General features: G+C 41.0%; 2 protein-coding genes across 2 annotated transcripts; both read right to left on the bottom strand.

The window, feature by feature from the left end:
* Nucleotides 1-6,697: 6,697 nt before the first annotated feature.
* LOC100658911 (olfactory receptor 1S1-like) lies at nt 6,698-7,844 on the bottom strand. The gene has a single exon (XM_010600925.3). The coding sequence runs from the start codon at nt 7,715-7,717 to the stop codon at nt 6,743-6,745; it is 975 nt and encodes a 324-aa protein (XP_010599227.2). The 5' UTR covers nt 7,718-7,844; the 3' UTR covers nt 6,698-6,742.
* Nucleotides 7,845-20,076: 12,232 nt separating this feature from the next.
* Nucleotides 20,077-21,299, bottom strand: LOC100674886 (olfactory receptor 1S1-like). The gene has a single exon (XM_010602745.3). The coding sequence runs from the start codon at nt 21,100-21,102 to the stop codon at nt 20,077-20,079; it is 1,026 nt and encodes a 341-aa protein (XP_010601047.2). The 5' UTR covers nt 21,103-21,299.
* Between the last annotated feature and the right edge of the window lie 1,450 nt (nt 21,300-22,749).

Genomic DNA, 22,749 nt, shown 5'->3' with positions numbered 1-22,749 from the left:
ATTAAACTAATATTTAAATAATGGGATAATGGAGAAGAAAGAAAAGGCAAGTTGTTCTATTATTTATCATGTCTATTTTTTTTTTATTCATCTATGTACTTATCTGTGTGCCTGTCTAGGTATCTATGTATCTAACTATCTTTGTATGTATCTATCTGTATCTATCCATCCATCATCTGCCCATCTACCACAGACCTACCTACCTACCTATATGCCTATCTACTTACCTACCTATTGATTTATCTATCTATAGCTTGTCACAGCTAGGAAGGAAATGTGGGTGGGAACAGAGTCTTTGTTTTTGCAACTTATCCATGAGGCATATTTATGAATTTCCACTTGGAACTACTATGTTAGCAGGGTCTTCTGTAAAGCACTGCCTAAGGCAAGAATTTGAGCTATTACACATTATTTGGAAGGTAAAAGTCCAGGAAAGTGAAATGGAGGACAAAAGAGGAAATTGAGGCTAGGGTAGATACTGTAAGAGTCATTGTTCACAACAATCAGAGGAGAGCCAGAGAGAATTACCCAGATCTTTTTCCTGGAGGGGTATGAATTCTTAGCTTCCCTGACTTTGTTGGGTTGTGGTGGTTGTACTTACTCATTACAGTCTTTATACCAGTGTTTGAAAAGTTCACGGTTTCAGGGAAAGGAAACTCTATTGCACAAATTGGTCATTGGGTGTAAGAGTGTGAATGGTCACCCTTGCTATCACACATTGGTTCTTAAAATCTGTACATTTTAACTATAAAGGATATCATACTGCTTATCAGAAGACAGTTTAAGGAATATACTTAATTCTGGAGGATAGTGCTGCAATCTATAAGGCATTGTCCACAGCTGGCACTTTAACTAGGTTTCATTAGATTAATCCATCACTCTCTCTCTGAGATGGCATATGTGGTAAACAACTGCCATCCAGTCGATTCTGACTCACGGCAACCCATGTGTGTCAGAGTAGAACTGTGCCGCATAGTCTTTTCATACTTTGAACATGTTATCAAGAGGAATCAGCCCCTGGAGAAGGACATCATGCTTGGTAAAGCAGAGGATCAGCGAAAAAGAAGACCCTCAACAAGATGAATTGACACAGTGGCTGCAACAATGAGTTCAAGCATAACAACGATTATGAGGAGGTGCAGGACGGGGCAGTGTTTTGCACTGTTGTACATAGGATTGCTATGAATTGGAACTGAGTCGACAGCACCTAACGATGACAACATATAAAAATACGTATGTAGAAATGTCCACTGCCAATCCTAAATATGTTTGTGGGTATACTTCCACGGGCTATCCCACACCTCTTCAGCTTATATATCTGCCTATGTATCTACTCATAAATTACTGTGTTTTCTTACTGTTGCAGGATCATATATGTAATCATGTTTACCACAGCTACCTATTACTCTTGTGTACATCTCAGTGTCTTCCTTTGCCTTGGTCATGTTGTGTTGACTTCCCTCATATTGTGTATTGTCTTTCCCTTCATCAAAGTAAATAGGTGTCTACTATCTAGTTAGTGATTTTTGCTCTCTCCCCCTCGCATCCCTAGTAACCATCAAACCAGCTTTCTTTGTGTAAACCTTTCCTTGATTTTTTAAAATAGTAGTCTCATGTAATATTTGTCCTCTTATTGCTGACTTATTTCACTCAGCATAAAGTCCTTAAGGTTCATCCACGTTGTGAGATGTTCTTCAATGTTTTATACTTTCCAGTGTACAGACATTTGTCAAATTTTTCCCCTAAATATTCCATAATTTTTGATGTTCTTGTAATGGTGCTTATTAAAAAAAAATCATTTCCAGTTGTTCTTTGCTTGTATAAAGCAATAAAATTGATATTTTAATATTGGTCTTATGTCCCGCAATCTTAGTAAACTGACTTATTAATTCTAGTAGCTTTTTTTTTTTTGTAGATTCCATTGAATTTTTTTGTATAGATAATCATGTCATCTATGAATAGAAACCATTTTATGTCTTCTTTTCCCATCTCAGTGATTTTATTTCTTTTCTTGCCTTATGGCACTTGCTAGAACCCCCAGTTTAATGTTGAGTAGAAGGGATGAGAATGTGAATCTTTGTCCTGTCCTTTTTCTTAGGGGAAAGCATTCAGTGTTTCACAATTAAATATGTAGGTTTTTCATAGATGCCCTTCAAGTGGTTGATTCCTAGTTTGCTGAGAGTAGTTTTTATCAGAAATGTATGGTTTTTCTGCATCTATATAGATGATCATATGGTTTTATTTTTTAGTTTGTTAACATGGTGAATTACACTGATTGCTTTTGGCATGTTAAACTATTGTATTTCTAGGATAAACCACATTTGGTCACATAGAGGGTCATTTGGTCATGGCTTATTGTTCCTGTTATTACCAAAGTAGATGTTCCTGAACATTCCAGGATGGGTAAAAAGGTTGCAGATGTTATTGCCTAAAACCATATACCAATTTTCAAAGGGGTTAGTCCTGAGTCAGCAAAAATCCTCTGTTAAAAGGAGACGAGAGAGAGCAAAGCAAACAGAAGGAAGAAGAAGGCAAAAGAAGAAATTTGAGGTGTTTTCATATTCTGAGAAATCTGTTCTGAAGGAGGCAGTTTCAATTTTATTTCAACTCTGAGGGTACAGGACATGCTGAAAGATTCCTAGAGATGACAGCGGCACCGGTTAGAGAGAGTGGATCAGAAGGTGTGATTTCAGGTATAATGTCTTGGTTCCCGTGGTGTTTGAAACATTGATCCCTCCTTTTTCCTGGAAGAATTTTCACTTTCTTCTTTTGCCTTCCTGGACACCAGTCCCCCCTAGTCCTCCTCCTACCTCCCTGGTTGCTCCTCCTCAGTTTCCTTTGCTAGTTCATTATTTCTCCATGTCAAAGTCTCCCAGGGCTTTGCCATAGGCTTTCTTCTCTCTCTGTCGTCACTCCTTAGGTAATTTTATCCAGTCCCCTGGCTCTAACTACTGTGTATTTAATAGTAACATATAATGACTCCAGGATTTATATCTCCTGCCCCATCTTCACTCTTGATTCTCAGACTTATATGCCCAATGACCTATGCTTCAACTCTGCTTGGTTTTCTCACAGACAGCTCAAACTTCACACACCCCAAGTAGAGCTCTTGTTTTCCCTCCTCTCAAACCTGCTCCCCACCAACATTATTTGTTGCAGCAAATGGCACCACCATTTACCCACTCCTCTTTTTCCCTCACACACCATATTAGCAAACATTATTCTAGGCTCTACTTTCAACTTAAATCTCAAATCTGACCTTTTCTCACTGCCTCACCAGAACCACCATTGCCTTCTAAGCCACCACCATCTCTTGCCTACTGCAGTGGCCTCTAAAAATGTGTGCCTATTTCCCCTCTTGTACCCTATGGTGAATTCTCCATAGCACAACATGTGTGAATTTTCAAAAATGCAAATGAAATCCCTGCAGATGGAACTATACCTAAGTATGGACAACCTCCTGGGAAATCTACGAGTCAGAGTTGTTAGAGGACCAGGATAGTCACACAGGGATGGGGACCAATTTAAACCCTGATGGTTCTTTCCTATCAAATATGAGCCAGAACGAAACCAGCTTAAAGGGGGAGAATTACAGATTTTCTCCTGTTAATGTCTATATGGAGACACGGTGGCACAGTGGTTAAAAGTTCAGCCTGCTAACCAAAAGGTCGGCAGTTCAAATCCACAAGCTGCTCCTTGGAAACCCTTTAGGGAAGCTCTACTCTGGCCTATAGGGACACGTTGAGTTGGAATTGACTTGACGGCAGTGGGTTTAGATTTTATTTTTTGGAATGTTTATATAATCAAGAAGATTTGGGCACCATGTTAAGCATAATAGGCCAGATTGTTTATTTTTCTTAAAATTAAAAAAAAAAAAAAAAGAGCTTCCTCCACCCCTCTCCCAAAATGGCAGATGCTCATTGTAAAACATTAAAGTTATACAGGATATAATATAAATCACTCTATCCCATGATCCCAGACAAAATTTCTGAGTAACAAATCATCCTAAAGCATAAGAACTTACACGATGAGAATCACTTATTGTTATCTCTCATAGTCGAAGGGGTTGACTGGGCTTAGCTAGGCCATTCTCACTTGGGTCCTCATGTGCTTGCAGTCAGAGCTGAGGTTGGGATCACCCCTAACCTCACTCACTCACATGTTCTGTGCCTGGATTGGGGAGACTCAAAGATTTGTGGCTGGACAGTGGGGCTCCTTGGGCATCTGTGTCCAACTCTATGTGGTCTTGTCAGTGTGATTTCTCCAGCATAGTGTCTTCAGGGTAGTAGGACTTCTTACATGGTTGTTCAGGGCTGCCAGGTGCATGTCCCAATAGAGAGCCAGCTGGGTGGCAATTGTGCTGGTTTTTCTAACACAGTCTTGGAAACATGTAGTAGCATCGTTGTCCCCAAAAGTCCTCCAGGCTCAAGGGGAGGGGCACAGACTTAACCTCCTGATGGGGAAGTTGCAGGAAAACAACCTGCCACAACCACAGTTAATATGTTATGGGCTGTACTCCCAGGTACCTTTTTCCACGTACTGTGTTTAACATAAACACATTTATATGATAAATGCTGTTCTGAAGTCTGCTTTATTCATACTAGACCAGTTGTTATATTGCAGAAAAAGAAGCTGAGGTTAATAACATGACTTGTCATACAGTGAGTTATCTGTAGATTTGGGATAGGTCCCAAGTGTCTGGATTATAAATCCAGGACTCTTTCTACTACTCCACATGAAATAAAGGAAGCGGAGCTCTGGAAGTTTCCGTGTTGCAGCTGTGGGTAGAATAGGGTGGATTTCGAGATACTTGAAGAAGGAGGACTGTTAAGAGGCCAGAGTGGTAACCCACATCAAAGCAGATGAATTTCAGATTTTAGTGAAAACTCAAATGAGGTGTAATTTTAAGAGATACTACAGAGAAAGGCAGGCAGCTGATAATATATTTCCTCTTCAAAAAGATTAGACAGTTCTAAGTTTGGGGAAAAATGGAATTCAGCTTATGCTGGTGACAAATGAATCTATTTTGGTAGGGCAGGTAAACTGAAACTGGAAGCCAGGGTGACAGTTGAAAAAAAAGAAGGAACGCTTTTGTGAGTGTTTACTATACACTAGATATTATGGTGGTGGCTTAAGACACATGCCCATTTAACCAAACAGTTTTGGGATGGTGGAATTATTATTCCCATTTTATGTATGAAGAATGTTGAGTTTAGGTGTTAAATAACTTCCCTTAGATCACATAAGTGGATCACAACATACTACCAAGAAATGATTTAGCGCCGAATGTTTTCTCTATACTGTAGGGCAACTGTTGGACAAATCCTATCCAATGATGAGTAATAGTTGTTTTTAAAGCTGGAAATAATTAACAGGAGGATTTTGCCATGTCAAAAGAACCCTTTTCTGGGTAGCCAGAAAGCATATTTAAGGCACATTCTGAAAGACATATCCATTAACCAGAGGCCTTTAGATTCACAAAGTCGAGGCTGGGAAGGAATTCAGAGCTCATCTAGCTCAGTGATTCATCACACCTCAGTCAAGTGAGGACTGATTTCAAAATACAGATGCCTACTCCTTCCCTGGAAAGCCTGGGCCAGTAGATCCAGAGTAGGCTTTGGAAGGAAGGGGTAGCATCTTGTCTGTAGCCTTTTCTCAGCCTTAGGGAAGCTTGAGGATCTGACCCTTGGTCAAATCCCCGTTGCAATTAATTCAAGGAGGGTATAAGTGTATAAGGAGCTTCAGCTGCTAACTGAAAAGTTGGCAGTTCAACCCACCAGGCGCTTCTTGGGAGAAAGATGTGGCAATTTGCTTTTGTAAAGATTATGTACTTGCAAACCCTATGGGGTGATTTTGCTGTGTTCTATAGAATCCCTATGAGTTGGAATCTACTCAATGGCAAATACCATAAGTATATTGTATCCACGATTTAGACCAAAAAACAAAACAAAACAAAACACTTGCCAGGAGTCTATTCTGACTCATGGCAAGCCCATGTGCTACAGAGTAAAACTTCTCCACATGGTTTTCAATGGTGCAAATTTTTGGAAAGGAGCCCTGGTGGTGCAGTGGTTAAGCTGCTCAGCTTCTAACTGAATGGTCAGCAGTTCAAAACCACCAGCAGCTCCGTGGAATAAAGATGTGGCAGTCTGCTTCTATAGAGAATTACAGCCTTGGAAACCCTAAGGGGCTGCTACGAGTCAGAATCAACTTAATGGCAGCGGGTTTGGTTTTTTGGAAGGTAATCTTTCAGAAGCAGATCATCAGACCTCTCTTCCAAGACACCCCTGGGTGGGTCTGAACTGCCAACTTTTTTGTTCATAGTCAAGCACTTAACTGTTTGGACTGCCCCCAAACCAAAAACCCAAGCCCATAGCTGTCGATTTGACTCATAGCAGCCCTATGAGTTTCACCACCCAGGGACTCCAAAAATATAGACAGTTCTGCTGAAATGGCGGTGACTCAACTTAAGCACTCTATCTGTTTGTTAAAAGTCATTTTGGAAGAATATATAATTGGGAAGTAACCTATATTTGCTGAGATAAAGCTGTACCAGTAAATGGGTACGAGTTGTACAACCCGGAGTGGGTTATGTAATTTAAAAAAAACCCAAAAAACCCAGTGCTGTCATTAGGAAGGCATAATGATCAGAGGTTGGAATAGGAGGCAGAGACCTGAGAATTCATCAATAGCTGGACCATCACAACTATGCCACAAACTCTGGGCAGAATTGTCCATCTGGTTATGGAGATAAAAGGAATTCAGACGCCCAGGGCATCGAAGGGATAAACCTTTTTCTATTGATAAGCTTTCTGAGGGCACCTTTCATGTCCTTGTTCCTTAGGCTGTAGATGAAGGGATTCATCATGGGTGTCACCACAGTGAATAGTACTGCTCCAATCTTATCTGTGTCATCAGGGTGGGTAGATGAAGGGAAGAAGTAAACCCCTATGAGGGACCCATAGAACAGTGATACGAGTGTTAAGTGAGAGCCACAGGTGGAGAAGGCTTTCCATTTTCCCTCTCTGGATGAAATTCTCAGGACAGCCCTGATGATGTGGATGTAGGAGAAGAGGATGAGGGCAAAGGGGAAGGTGATAACAGATAAACCAATGACAAACAACACGAGCTCATTGACCATTGTATCTGAGCAGGACAGTTTCAGCAGTGGGGCCAGGTCACAGAGGAAGTGTGGGAGAATGTTGCTGTCACAGAAGATCAATTGAATGAGTAGAAGGGTGTGTGTCAGGGCAACAATATTACTGAGGACCCACGGGATGACTGTCAGCAAAGCACAGATCTTGGGCTGCATGATGGTTGTATAGTTCAGAGGGCGGCAGATAGCCAAGAAGCGGTCATAGGCCATGACCCCCAAAAGGAAATTGTCAATGACAACAAACACAATGAAAAAGTACATCTGTGTGATGCAGCTCTCATATGAGATGGATTGACTCTTGGTGTGAATATTCATCAGCATTTTGGGGACTGAGGTGGAAATGGAGGCTATATCAGCAATGGATAGATTGGCAAGGAAGAGATACATAGGGGTGTGAAGGTAAGAATCCAAGCTGATGGCCAGGATAATGAGCCCATTCCCAACCATTGTGATCAGGTACATACCCAGAAAAAGCACAAAGAGGACTTTCTGTTGTTCAGCATATTTGGAGAGTCCCAGGAGAATGAATTCAGAGATGGTAGTTTGGTTTCCTTGGTGCATATTTCTGCTGATCTGAAGAAAAGAACACAAAATCCCGCCACCCCCACAGGAAAAGCAATATAGTACCTTTCAACTGCAGTCATTGCAGGGGGAGTATTCCCTTTAGGCTGAAAGGAAAAAAAGAGTAGAGAAAACAAACAAACAAAAAAGCCCCAACTGGTTGCTGTTGAGTTGATTCTAACTCATGGTGACCTCATATGCTTCAGAGTAGAACTGTGCTCCAAAGAGTTTCCAATGGCTGTGCTCTTTTGGGAATAGGCACCTCTAGGTGGACTCAAGCTGCCAACCTTTTGATTAGTAGCTAAGTGTCTAACTGTTTTTGCCACCTAGGGACTCCAAGGGTGAAGGTCTACTTAATATGGAGTTATTTCACTTTTTTTCTTTATAACATAATGTTTAATGGCTGCATAATTTTTTGCTACTGAACAATATAATTCACTTACTCATTTTCTCTTTTTTGGATATATCAGTTTTTTTTTAAACGCAACTTCCTAATTTTTTTTTTTTGTGCTTAGATGAAGTTTTACAGACCACGTTATTTTCTCATTAAACAATTAACACACATGTTGTTTTCACGTATTGTTGCCAACCCCATGACATGTCAACGTTCTCCCCTTCTCTACCTAGGACCCTCAATTTCCATTTATCGAACTTAACTGTCCCCTCCTGCCTTCTTGTCCTTGCCCCTGGGCTGGTGTGCCTATTTAGTCTCCTAGAAATGGTGGAGCTATGTGTATTACTGCTTGTTTTATGGCCTGTCTAATCCTTGGCTGAAGGATGAACCTCAGGAGTGACCTCAGTACTGAGTTAAAAGGGTTTCTGGGGGCCATACTTCTGAGTTTCTCCAGTCTGTCGCAGACCAGTAAGTCTGGTCTTTTATTGTGAGTTAGAATTTTTTTCTACATTTTTTCCAGCTCTGTCCGGGACCCCCCTATTGCGATCCCTCTCAGAGCAGTGGGTGTGGTAGCTGGGCACCGTCCAGTTGTGCTACACTCAGTCTGGCAGAGACTGTAGTACTTGTGATTCATAATATTTTGACCTAATCTTTCTCTTGTGTCTTTGGTTTTTTTCATTCTCCCTTGCTCTAGATTGGGCGGGACCTGTGGAATATCTTAGATGGCCAATTGGAAGCTTTCAAGACCCCAGATGCTACTCACCAAAGTAGGATATAGAACATTTCTCTATAAACTATGTTATGCCAATTGAGCTAGATGTTTCCTGAGACCGTAGTCCCCAGCCATCAGCCCAGTAATTCGATTCCTCAGGGATTTTGAATGTGTCTATGAAGCTTCAATGACCTTTTCTTGGTCAAGTTGTGCTGGCTTCCCCAGTATTGTGTACTGTCTTTCCCCTCACCAAAGCTGCCAGTTATCCATTGTCTAGTTAGAATATGTAATTATTTCTGTAGTGTGGAGACACAGGAAATGCCTTAGAAAGGAAAGACAGAAACACAATAGATAATTCTTAAAAAACTGTTTTAAATTCCAACAGAATGCTGCATGTAATTTTTCCATTTGGCTCAGAATGTAGTTAAATCTCCCAAATTAAGGACAATGGGTGGGATGCACCCCTCTGTATACAAAAGATGTTAGATATCCCTGCAGGAATTACTTTAAAATGAACAAACTAGTTCTGAGACCTTCCCCATCATTCACCTTCATCCTTCAAACTAAGAAAATTGAAGCATGAACGGTCATTAAAGTGAAGAGTTTGTGGGAACAACTGAAGATTAGGTATCCTTATGAGAATATACTGGGGGACAGGTGTTCCTTCTCACCCAAGTTAGAAGTCCTCCAGAAGAACTAGTCTTGGAGAATTAATACAAAAAGTAGAGACCAGAATTTAACTTCATTTATGGCTAGATAGTAGGTTAGCTGAAAAAGTTTAGGGGACACATATGAAGAGACACTTGTGTTTGTCTCTCACTTTTAAGGTAGAAGGCTCACTGAATCAGCTCAATATGGTGGGATGGTGGAAAGGTTGGAAGGTAGTAGAACATGCCTGCATGTACACCCGTGGCATCGTAAAATTATGCAAGTTTCCTACAGGCCAAGTGCATGCTGCAAGAAGATGTTGAGCTCGAGTCAACTTGTTGGGACTCCAGGCGAGAAGGTAGCCTGTTGGAGTAGCCTGCTATAGCAGTGAGAGGCCATATTGGTGAGTGTCTTATGAAAGAGAGGTCATAATGAAATCATGGAGTAAATTTATTGGTCTTGTCCAGGAACTGCATAACGGAATAGTATCTGAAAGAGGACCTTGGAAAAGTCTGAGAATCATCTCATGAGTCAACACATTGCCATACATAGGGCACCAACTGCTAGTATTACATGGCAACAGACCTCAAGATTTTGCCCTTTTTCTAATTCCCATCCTTCCTCCCTGACCTCATAAAACTGAAAGATGTGAGGGGGGTTAAAGAAGAGAGGAAGAAAAGATATCCCTCCCTTCCCATAACAGATCTCCAAGCTGTGTGTCAGACCTGAACTAGGGAGGGAGGATATAGGATTGGAATTGTGTGAACTTGAAGTTTTAAGTGGGGCTGGGCTGGACCTTTCAATACTTGAAAGTGGGTGTTCAGTACCAAAGTAAAACTTACTTTTAGAACTAAAGGTGACCAGAAAGGTATAGGGACTTACCAAGGTGTCACCTAGGAGCAGGGAAGGAGAGTGGACTGAGTACCCATCTCCTTGATTCTTATTGGAAGGAATATTTGCATGAGGGCCAGGAGGTACTGATCCCTGTCTTTCTATTCTCTTAGTATAGTTCCCCTGTCATTTTTTTCTCTCTGCCTTTCTCCAAAATCACTTTTCTCTCAAAATTTAAAGATACCCAAGTCCGCAAATTGCTTTTCTTTCCATGAAGAGGCCAGAAAAAAAAAAAAAAGGCAACCTTTTAGAAATTTGAAGGGCACTGGAGACTGGAGCAGAAGCTCTGAGGTCTTGTTGGTCCTGAGAAGTTTGGTTTATGGATCAGAGGAGAAATGTATGCAGAAGGGGGAACCCAGGGCAAAACTAAAACAAGGTCAAGAACTGTCAGGTGTCCACATCTAAACCTCAGGGGAAGACACTGACTGGCTTTTGAGGGTCCCATAATCACCAAGCCCTGGACTGGTCTGTGCTTGACTCGAAAGGGGAGCTGTAGTTTTGAGTGAGAATCTCTCTTCTTATTTTCCTGACCCGTGTCTCTCAAACACCAGCAGTCCTACATACATCGTTCTGAGTTTCTGAGGCATTGTATATCTGCTTTGGAGCAGAGATAAAGTCTGAAAAGACTTACCTTTGAATGATGGAAAAATCGCAGAAAGTTAGCGGAATCTAGACCCAGTAGCTTTTCCTGTACCTAACAAGGTAGTAGGTAGAAATGGAGAGCCACTCTTGTGTATTTTTCGGAACTGGATTTTCTGTCCCAGGTATCAGAGTTAGTAGATTCATGACGTTGGGCTCACAAGGGATTTTTAGTTCCTTTTGAATCCCTTGGGAGAATATCCCTGAACCGTTTTCCTCAAGAAATGCAGTAATTTTCAGATTCTCATTCTGATGAGGTAAATGGGGAATAGATAGGCAGCTCTGCTTTGTTTGTTTGTTTTTTAATCTTCAGTTGCTGTTTCTACTTGTGATTTCCTATTCGTAATTAAGTTGCTTATTTCTCTTCATAGCAAGTGAATGGTTTGCAGTGTGTGTCTTATGTTCCTAGTGAGATGGTGTTATGGATTGAATTGTGTCCCCTTCAAAATGTGTGTTAACTTGGCTAGGCCATGATTCTCAGTATTGTGTGGTTGTCCACCATTTTGTGACCCGATGTGATTATGCTATGTGTGGTAAATCCTACCTCTATGATGTTAATGACACAGAATTAGAGGCATTATGTTAATGAGGCAGGACTCAGTCTACACGACTAGGTTGTATCTTGAGTCAATCACTTTTGAGTTATAAAAGAAAGAATTGAGTAGAGAGACAGGGGACCTCATAACACCAAGAAAGTAGTGCCAGGAGCAGAGTGTGTCCACAGGTCCCTGGTCCCTGGAATGAGAAGCTCCTACACCAGGGGAAGACTGATGACAAGGACCTTCCTCCAGAGCTGACAGAGATAGAAAGCCTTCTCTTGGAGCTGGTGCCCTGAATTTGGACTCCTAGACTGTGAGATATAAACTTCTGTTGTTAAAGCCATCCACTTGTGGTATTTCTTTTATAGCAGCACTAGATAACTAAGAGAGATGATAAGCATTTTGGGAGTTCATTCTGTTTCCTCTCAAATGCCTAGTAGGGGAAACCCGTTAAAATCCCATTGCCATTGATTCCAGCTCATGGCGACCATATGATGTGTGATAGAGTTAACTGTCCCATAGCGTTTCCAAGAGTATAATCTTTATGGGGGCTATTACCATATCTTTCTCCTGTGGAGCAGTTGTTGGGTTTGGATCTTTGAACTTCTGTTTAGCAGCTGAGCGCTAAGCCACTGTGCCACCAGGGCTCTTTCCTGTAGGGGAGGAAGATCTAGAGATTAGAGTTGAATTCCTCCACCAGGGATTATGATTCCAGACACTGTGGAAAGGAATAGGCGGTGGCTTTCTGCATCTCTTGAATAAGTGTCAGCAGTAGAATAAAATCTGGAGACCTACTGATTCAAAAGAAGCCCTGGTGACACAGTGGTTAAGTGCTCAACTGCTAACTGGAAGGTCTACAAGGTCTACAATTCAAATCGGCCATCTGCTCCGTGGCAGAAAGATGTGGCAGTCTGCTTCCATAAGATTACAGCCTTGGAGACCTTATGGGATGATTCTACTCTATACTATGGGGACTCTATGAGTCGGACTTGACAGTATCAGGTTTTTTTTTTTTTTTATTGATTCTATATTCAGGGATCTTAGTTGCAAGCTAAAGAAACAGCCTCTGACTTACTGATATGGAAAACATTTTGAAATTACATTGGCATGTTCACAGATACACTAGGAATACTAAATGAACAGGAAGGAGCAAGGGAGGATGCACAGCCGGAGACATAGCCCAAATTAATACATCTCTTCTTCCAATGCTTGCATGTGCCTCATAATATAGTACAGCTTCTTGTCATATGGAGTCCCTGGGTGGTGCAAATAGTTAAGTGCTCAGCTACTAACTGGAAGATTGGTGGTTTGAATCCACTCAGGTGCTTTGGAAGAAAGACCTGGCAATCTACTTCCAAAAGGCCATAGCCATTGAAAACTCTGTGGAGTGTAGTTCTACTCTGAAATATATGAGCTCACCATGAGTAGGAATCAACAAGATGGCAACTGGTTTTTTCATTTGTGACACAAACCAAGAACACTCACTGCCTCCCCCTCCCAACAGGAAACAACTCAACTTGTGGATTAACTGTGTAGTTATTCATGATTTCAATAATATAAAATAAAAACTAATTTAAATAATTAAACTAATATTTAAATAATGGGATAATGGAGAATAAAGAAAAGGTAAGTCATTCTATTATCTATCATGTCTGCCTATATAATAGACATATCTATATATATATAGTCTATGTATCTACCTTATCTATCTTTGTATATAGCCAGATACCTATGTGTCTTTCTATCGATCTGTCTGTCTGTCTGTCTGTCTAATCTATCTATCTATCTGTCTGTCTGTCTATCTATCACCTATCTATCCTCTATCTGTCTATCTAATCTATCATCTATCTATCTATCTGTCTGTCTGTCTATCTATCTATAATCTATATATCTATCTATCATCGATATATCCATCATCTATCTATCTAATCTATCTACCATCATCTATCATCTATCTATCTAATCTATCATCTGTCAGTCCATCCATCCGTCTGTCCGTCCACCGTCTATCCATTCATCACCTACCCACGTGCCTATCTGCCTACCTATTTACCTACCTATTAATTTATCTGTCTACCTATATTTGTCACAGCTAGTGAGGAAATGTGGGTGGGACCAGAGTCTTTGTTTCTGCAACTTATCCATGAGGCATATTTATGAGTTTCCGCTTAGAACTACTACATTAGCAGAGTCTTCTATAAAGCATTGCTTAAGTCAAGAATTTGAGTCATTACACTTTATTTGGAAGGTAAAAGTCCAGGGAAGTGAAGTGGAGGACAAAAGAGGATACTGAGGCTAGGGTAGATACAAAGTAACACAATGAAATGTATTACGCAAGAGTCATTGTTCACAGCAATCAGTGCAGAGCCAATTACCGAATCTTTTCCTTTGACGGATATGAATTCTTAGCTGCCCTGATCTTGCTGGGATGTGGTGGTTGTAATTACTCATTACAGTCTTTATACCAGTGTTTGAAAGGTTCATGTTTTCGTGAATAGGAAACCCAATTGCACAAATTGGTCATTGGGTGTAAGAGTGAGAATGGCCACTATCACTATCACCTATTGGTTCTTATATCAGCACGTTTTAACTATAAAGGATATCATAGTGCTTATCAGAAGACAGTTTAAGGAATATACTTAATCCTTGAGGATAGTGCTGCAATCTATAAGGTGTTGTCCCTAGCTGGCACCTTAACTAGGTTTCCTTAGATTATTCCATTGTTCTCTCTAGGAGATGGTATATGTAGTAAACAATTGCCATCCAGTTGATTCTGACTCATGACACCCCTATGTGTGTCAGAGTAGAACTGTGCTCCATATGTTTTCATACTTTGAACATGTTATCAGAGAGATTAGTGCCTGGAGAAGGGCATCATGCTTGGTAAAGTAGAGGGTCAGTGAAAAAGAGGAAGATCCTCAATGAGGTGGATTGACACAGTGGCTGCAACAATGGGCTCAAGCATAACAATGATTGTCAGGATGGTGCAGGACTGGGCAGTGTTTCCTTCTGTTATACATTGGGTCTCTATGAGTTGGAACTGACTTGACAGCACCTAACAATAACAACAACCTATAAAAATATGTATGTAGAAATGTCCACTGTCAATCCTATATGTTTGTGGGTATGCTCCCATAGACCATCCCACACCTGCTCAGCTTACATACCTGCCTATGTATTTACTCATAAATAATTGTGTGTTCTTACTGTTCCAGGATCGTGTAAGTAATAGTGTTTACCATGGCTACCTATTACTCTTGTGTACCTGTCAGTGTCTTCCTTTGCCTTGGTCATGTTGTGTTGACTTCCCTCATATTGTGTATTGTCTTTCCCTTCATCAAAGTTAATAGGTGTCTACTATTTAGTTAGTGATTTTTGATCTCTCCCCCTCGCATCCCTAGTAACCATCAAACTATCTTTCTTTGTGTAAACCTTTCCTTAACTTTTTATAATAGTAGCCTCATGTAATATTTGTCCTTTTGTGACTGACTTATTTCACTCAGCATAATGTCCTTAAGGTTCATTGATGATGTGAGATGTTCTTCAATGTTTTATACTTTTCAGTGTACAGACATTTGTCAGATTTTCCCCCTAAGTATTCCATAATTTTTGATGCTATTGTAATGGTATTTAAGAAAAATCATTTTCAATTGTTCCTTGCTTGTATAAAGCAATAAAATTGATTATTTCAATATTGATCTTATACCCTGCAAGCTTAAAATTTTTTTTTTTTTTACTTATTAATTCTAGAAGCTTTTTAAATAGATTCCATTAAATTTTTTATAAAGATGATCATGTTGTGTATGAATAAAAAACATTTTATGTTTCCTTTTCCTATCTGGGTAACTTTCTTTTTCTTGCCTTATCGCACTGGCTAAAACCTCCAGTATAATGTTGAGTAGAAGTGATAAGAATGTAAATCCTTGTTTGGTTCTTGTTCTTAGGGGAAAGCATTCAGTCTTTTGCAATTAATTATGTAGGATTTTCATAGATGTCCTTCAATAGGTTGATTCCTACTTTGGTGAGAGTTTTTATCAGGAATATATGGTTTTTTTGCATCTATTTAGAGGACTATATAAGTTTTAGGTTGATAACATGGTGAATTACATCGTTGCTTTTTGAGTGTTCAACTATCCTTGTATTTCTAGGATAAGCCACACTTTGGCCATGGATTATTATTATTGTTATCATCCCAGTAGATGTTTCTGAACATTCTTGGATGGTTAAAAAGGTCACAGATGTTATTGCCTAAAACCATATACCAATTTTAAAAGGGGTTAGTCCTGAGTCACCAAAAATCCTCTGTTAAAAGGAGACGAGAGAGAGCAAGGCATACAGAGGGAAGAAGAAGGCAAAAGAAGAAATTTGAGGTGTTTTCATATCCTGAGAAATCTGTTCTGAAGCAGGCAGTTTCAATTTTATTTCAACTCTGAGGGTATAGGACATGCTGAAAGATTCCTAGAGATGACAGCGGCACGAGTTAAAGAGAGTGGATCAGAAGGTGTGATTTCAGGTATAATGTCTTGGTTCCCGTGGTGTTTGAAACATTGATTCCTCCTTTTTCCTGGAAGAATTTTCACTTTCTTCTCTTGTCTTCCTGGACACCAGTCCCCACTAGTCCTCCTCCTACCTCCCTGGCTGCTCCTCCTCAGTTTCCTTTGCTAGTTCATTATTTCTCCATGTCAAAGTCTCCCAGGGCTTTGCCATAGGCTTTCTTCTCTCTCTGTAGTCACTCTTTAGGTAATTTTATCCATTCCCCTGACTCTAACTACTGTGTATTTAATAGTAACATATAATGACTCCAGGATTTATATCTCCTGCCCCACCTTCACTCTTGATTCTCAGACTTATATGCCCAACGGCCTATGCTCCAACTCTGCTTCGTTTTATCACAGACAGCTCAAACTTCACACACCCCAAGTAGAGCTCTTGTTTTCCCTCCTCTCAAACCTGCTCCCCACCAACATTATTTGTTGCAGCAAATGGCACCACCATTTACCCACTCCTCTTTTTCCCTCACACACCATATTAGCAAACGTTGTTCTAGGCTCTACTTTCAAGTTAAATCTCAAATCTGACCTTTTCTCATTTCCTCACCAGAACCACCACTGTCTTCTAAGCCACCACCATCTCTTGCCTACTGCAGTGACCTCTAAAAATGTGTGCCTATTTCCCATCTTGTACCCTATGGTGAATTCTCCATAGCACAGCATATGTGAATTTTCAAAAATGCAAATGAAATCCCTGCAGATGGAACTATACCTAAGTGTGGACAACCTCCTGGGAAACCTATGAGTCAGAGTTGTTAGAGGACCAGGATAGTCACACGGGGATGGGGACCAATTTAAACCAAATGGCCTGGGTAACCCTGATGGTTCTTTTCCTATCAAATATGGGCCAGAACAAAACCAGCTTAAAGGGGGAGAATTACAGATTTTCTCCAGTTAATGTTTATATGGAGCCATGGTGGCACAGTGGTTAAAGTTCAGCCTGCTAACCAAAAGGTCGGCAGTTCAAATCCACAAGCTGCTCCTTGGAAACCCTATAGGGAAGCTCTACTCTGGCCTATAGGGACACTTTGAGTTGGAATTGACTTGACGGCAGTGGGTTTAGATTTTATTTTTGGAATGTTAATATCATCAAGAAGATTTGGGCACCATGTTAAGCATAATAGGCCAGATTGTTTATTTTTCTTAAAATTAAAAAAAAAAAAAGAGCTTCCTCCACCCCTCTCCCAAAATGGCAGATGCTCATTGTAAAACATTAAAGTTATACAGGATATAATAAAAATCACTCTATCCCATGATCCTAGACAAAATTTCTGAGTAACAAATCATCCTAAAGCATAAGAACTTACACAGTGAGAATCACTTATTGTTATCTCTCATAGTCCAAGGGGTTGACTGGGCTTAGCTAGGCCATTCTCACTTGGGTGGTCATGTGCTTGGTCAGAGTGAGGCTGGGATCATCTCTAGCCTCACTCACTCACATGTTCTGTGCCTGGATTGGGGAGACTCAAAGATTTGTGGCTGGACAGTGGGGCTCCTTGGGCATCTGTGTCCAACTCTATGTGGTCTTGTCAGTGTGATTTCTCCAGCATAGTGTCTTCAGGGTAGTAGGACTTCTTACATGGTTGTTCAGGGCTGCCAGATGCAAGTCCCAATAGAGAGCAAGCCGGGTGGCAATTGTGCTGGTTTTTCTAACACAGTCTTGGAAACATGTAGTAGCATCGTTGTCCCCAAAAGTCCTCCAGGCTCAAGGGGAGGGGCACAGACTTAACCTCCTGATGGGGAAGTTGCAGGAAAACAATCTGCCACAACCACAGTTAATATGTTATGGGCTCTACTCCCAGGTACCTTTTTCCACATACTGTGTTTAACATAAACACATTTATATGATAAATGCTGTTCTGAAGTCTGCTTTATTCATACTAGACCAGTTGTTATATTGCAGAAAAAGAAGCTGAGGTTAATAACATGACTTGTCACACAGTGAGTTATCTGTAGATTTGGGATAGGTCCCAAGTGTCTGGATTATAAATCTAGGACTCTTTCTACTACTCCACATGAAATAAAGGAAGCGGAGCTCTGGAAGTTTCCGTGTTACAGCTGTGGGTGGAATAGGGTAGATTTTGAGATACTTGAAGAAGGAGGACTGTTAAGAGGCCAAAGTGGTAACCCAGGTCAAAGCAGATGAATTTCAGATTTTAGTGAAAACTCAAATGAGGTGTAATTTTAAGAGATACTACAGAGAAAGGCAGGCAGCTGATAATATATTTCCTCTTCAAAAAGATCAGACGGTTCTAAGTTTGGAGAAAAATGGAATTCAGCTTATGCTGGTGACAAATGAGTCTACTTTGGTAGGGCAGGTAAACTGAAAATGGAAGCCAGGGTGACAGTTGAAAAAAAAGAAGGAACGCTTTTGTGAGTGTTTACTATACACTAGATATTATGGTGGTGGCTTAAGACACATGCCCATTTAACCAAACAGTTTTGGGATGGTGGAATTATTATTCCCATTTTATGTATGAAGAATATTGAGTTTAGGTGCTTAAATAACTTCCCTTAGGACACATAAGTGGATCACAACATACTACCAAGAAATGATTTAGCTCTGAATGTTTTCTCTATATTGTAGGGCAACTGTTGGACAAATCCTATCCAATGATGAGTAATAGTTGTTTCTAAAGCTGGAAATAATTAACAGGAGGACTTTGCCATGTCAAAAGAACCCTCGTCTGGGTAGCCAGAAAGCATATTTAAGGCACATTCTGAAAGACATATCCATCAACCAGAGGCCTTTAGATTCACAAAGTCGAGGCTGGGAAGGAATTCAGAGCTCATCTAGCTCAGTGATTCATCACACCTCAGTCAAGTGAGGACTGATTTCAAAATACAGATGCCTACTCCTTCCCTGGAAAGCCTGGGCCAGTAGATCCAGAGTAGGCTTTGGATGGAAGGGGTAGCATCTTGTCTGTAGCCTTTTCTCAGCCTTAGGGAAGCTTGAGGATCTGACCCTTGGTCAAATCCCCGTTGCAATTAATTCAAGGAGGGTATAAGTGTATAAGGAGCTTCAGCTGCTAACCGAAAAGTTGGCAGTTCAACCCACCAGGCGCTTCTTGGGAGAAAGATGTGGCAATTTGCTTTTGTAAAGATTATGTACTTGCAAACCCTATGGGGTGATTTTGCTGTGTTCTATAGAATCCCTATGAGTTGGAATCTACTCAATGGCAAATACCATAAGTATATTGTATCCACGATTTAGACCAAAAAACAAAACAAAACAAAACACTTGCCAGGAGTCTATTCTGACTCATGGCAAGCCCATGTGCTACAGAGTAAAACTTCTCCACATGGTTTTCAATGGTGCAAATTTTTGGAAAGGAGCCCTGGTGGTGCAGTGGTTAAACTGCTCAGCTTCTAACTGAATGGTCAGCAGTTCAAAACCACCAGCAGCTCCGTGGGAGAAAGATGTGGCAGTCTGCTTCTATAGAGAATTACAGCCTTGGAAACCCTATGGGCCTGCTATGGGTCAGAATCGACTTAATGGCAGCGGGTTTGGTTTTTTGGAAGGTAATCTTTCAGAAGCAGATCATCAGACCTCTCTTCCAAGACACCCCTGGGTGGGTCTGAACTGCCAACTTTTTTGTTCATAGTCAAGCACTTAACTGTTTGGACTGCCTCCAAACAAAAAACCCAAGCCCATAGTCGTCGATTTGACTCATAGCAGCCCTATGAGTTTCACCACCCAGGGATTCCAAAAATATAGACAGTTCTGCTGAAATGGCTTTGACTTAGCTTAAGCACTCTATCTGTTTGTTAAAAGTCGTTTTGGAGGAATACATAATTGGGAGTAACCTATATTGGCTGAGATAAAGCTGTACCAGTAAATGAGTACCAGTTGTACAACCCGGAGTGGGTTATGTGATTAGGAAGGCGTAATGATCAGAGGTTGGAATAGGAGGCAGATACCTGAGAATTCATCAATAACTGGACCATCACAACTATGCCACAAACTCTTAGATTTGTCCATCTGGTTATGGGGATAAAAGGAATTCAGACGCCCAGGGCATCAAAGGGATAAACCTTTTTCTATTGATAAGCTTTCTGAGGGCACCTTTCATGTCCTTGTTCCTCAGGCTGTAGACAAAGGGGTTCATCATGGGTGTCATCACAGTGAATAGTACTGCTCCAATCTTATCTGTGTCATCAGGGTGGGTAGATGAAGGGAAGAAGTAAACCCCTATGATGGTCCCATAGAAGAGTAATACGAGCATTAAGTGAGAGCCACAGGTGGAGAAGGCTTTCCATTTTCCCTCTGTGGATGAAATTCTCAGGACAGCCCTGATGATGTGGATGTAGGAGAAGAGGATGAGGGCAAAGGGGAGGGTGATAACAGATAAGCCAATGACAAACAACATGAACTCATTGACCGTTGTATCTGAGCAGGACAGTTTGAGCAGAAGGTCCAAGTCACAGAGGAAGTGTGGGAGAATGTTGCTGTCACAGAAGATCAATTGAATGAGTAGAAGGGTATGTGTCAGGGCAACAGTATTACTGAGGACCCACGGGATGACCGTCAGCAAAGCACAGATCCTGGGCTGCATGATGGTCATGTAGTTCAGAGGGTAGCAGATAGCCACGAAGCGATCATAGGCCATGACCCCCAAGAGGAAATTGTCAATGATGACAAACACAATGAAAAAGTACATCTGTGTGATGCAGCTCTCATATGAGATGGATTGACTCTTGGTGTGAATATTCATCAGCATTTTGGGGACTGAGGTGGAAATGGAGGACATATCAGCAAAGGACAGATTGGCAAGGAAGAGATACATGGGAGTGTGAAGGTAAGAATCGAAGCTGATGGCCAGGATGATGAGCCCATTCCCAACCATTGTGACCAGGTACATACCCAGAAAAAGCACAAAGAGGACTTTCTGTAGTTCAGCATGTTTGGAGAGTCCCAGGAGGATGAATTCAGATATGGTAGTTTGGTTTCCTTGGTGCATATTTCTGCTGATCTGAAGAAACCCAGTGCTGTCGAGTTGATTCCGACTCATAGCGACCCTATAGGCAGAGTAGAACTGAAGAAAAGAACACGAAATCTCCCCACCCCCGCAGGAAAACCAATATAGTACCTTTCAACTGCAGTCATTGCAGGGGGAGTATTCCCTCTAGGCTGAAGGGAATAAAAGAGTGGAGAAAACAAACAAACGAAAAAGCCCAAACTGGCTGCTGTTGAGTTGACTCTAACTCATGGTGACCTCATACGTTTCAGAGTAGAACTGTGCTCCAAAGAGTTTCCAATGGCTGTGCTCTTTTGGGAATAGGCACCTCTAGGTGGACTCAAGCTGCCAACCTTTTGATTAGTAGCTAAGCTGCTAACCCTTTTTTGCCACCTAGGGACTCCAAGCTTGAAGGTCTACTTAATATGGAGTTATTTTACTATTTTTCTTTATAGTATTTAATGGCTACATAATTTTTCACTACTGAACAATATAATTCACTTACTCATTTTCTCTTTTTTGGGTGTATCAGTTTTTTTATAAATGCATCTTCCTAATTTTTTTTTTTTTTATTGTGCTTAAATGACGGTTTACAGACCACGTTATTTTCTCATTAAACAACACACATGTTTTCACGCATTGTTGCCAACTCCATGACATGTCAACTTTCTCCCCTTCTCTACCTAGGACTCCCCATTTCCATTTGTTGAACTATACTGTCCCCTCCTGCCTTCTTGTCCTTGCCCCTGGGCTGGTGTGCCTATTTAGTCTCCTAGAAATGGTGGAGCTATGTGTATTACTGCTTGTTTTACGGGCCTGTGTAATCTTTGCCTGAAGGATGAACCTCAGGAGTGACTTCAGTACTGCGTTAAAAGGGTATCCGGGGGCCATACTTCTGGGTTTCTCCAGTTCGTGTCAGACTAGTAAGTCTGGTCTTTTATTGTGAGTTAGAATTTTGTTCTACTTTTTTCCAGCCCTGTCCGGGACCCCCTATTGCAATCCCTCTCAGGGCAGTGGGTGTGGTAGCTGAGCACCATCTAACTGTGCTACACTCAGTCTTGTGGAGGCTGTGATACTTTTGATTCATAGTATTTTGACCTAATCTTTCCCTTGTATCTTTGGTTTTCTTCATTCTCCCTTGCTCTAGATTGGGTGGGACCAGTGGAATATCTTAGATGGCCAATTGGAAGCTTTTAAGACCCCAGATGCTACCCACCAAAGTAGGATATAGAACATTTCTCTATAAACTATGTTATGCCAATTGAGCTAGATATTTCCCAAGAATGTGGTCCCCAGCCGTCAGCCCAGTAATTCGGTTCCTCAGGGATTTTGAATGTGTCTATGAAGCTTCAATGACCTTTTCTTGGTCAAGTTGTGCTGGCTTCCCTGGTATTGTGTACTGTCTTTCCCCTTAGCAAAGTTGCCAGTTATCCATTGTCTAGTTAGAATATGGAGTTATTTCTGCAATGTGGAGCTCCACACAGGAAATGCCTTAGAAAGGAAAGACAGAAACACAACAGATAATTCTTAAAAAACTGTTTTAAATTCCAACAGAATGCTGCATGTAATTTTTCCATTTGGCTCAGAATGTAGTTAAATCTCCCAAATTGAGGGCAATGGGTGGGATGCACCCCTCTGTATACAAAAGATGTTAGATATCCCTGCAGGAATTACTTTAAAATGAACAAACTAGTTCTGAGA

This window comes from Loxodonta africana, chromosome 7 (assembly GCF_030014295.1).
Source record: "Loxodonta africana isolate mLoxAfr1 chromosome 7, mLoxAfr1.hap2, whole genome shotgun sequence".
Lineage (NCBI taxonomy): Eukaryota > Metazoa > Chordata > Mammalia > Proboscidea > Elephantidae > Loxodonta > Loxodonta africana.
Note: the sequence above shows the minus strand (reverse complement) of the source record. Positions and strands in the feature narration are given on the sequence as shown.

Bases quoted from the DNA above. Each gene is read 5' to 3' on its own strand.
- LOC100658911 (XM_010600925.3), bottom strand. From the start codon at position 7,717: ATGCACCAAGGAAACCAAACTACCATCTCTGAATTCATTCTCCTGGGA.
- LOC100674886 (XM_010602745.3), bottom strand. From the start codon at position 21,102: ATGAGTCGGAATCAACTCGACAGCACTGGGTTTCTTCAGATCAGCAGA.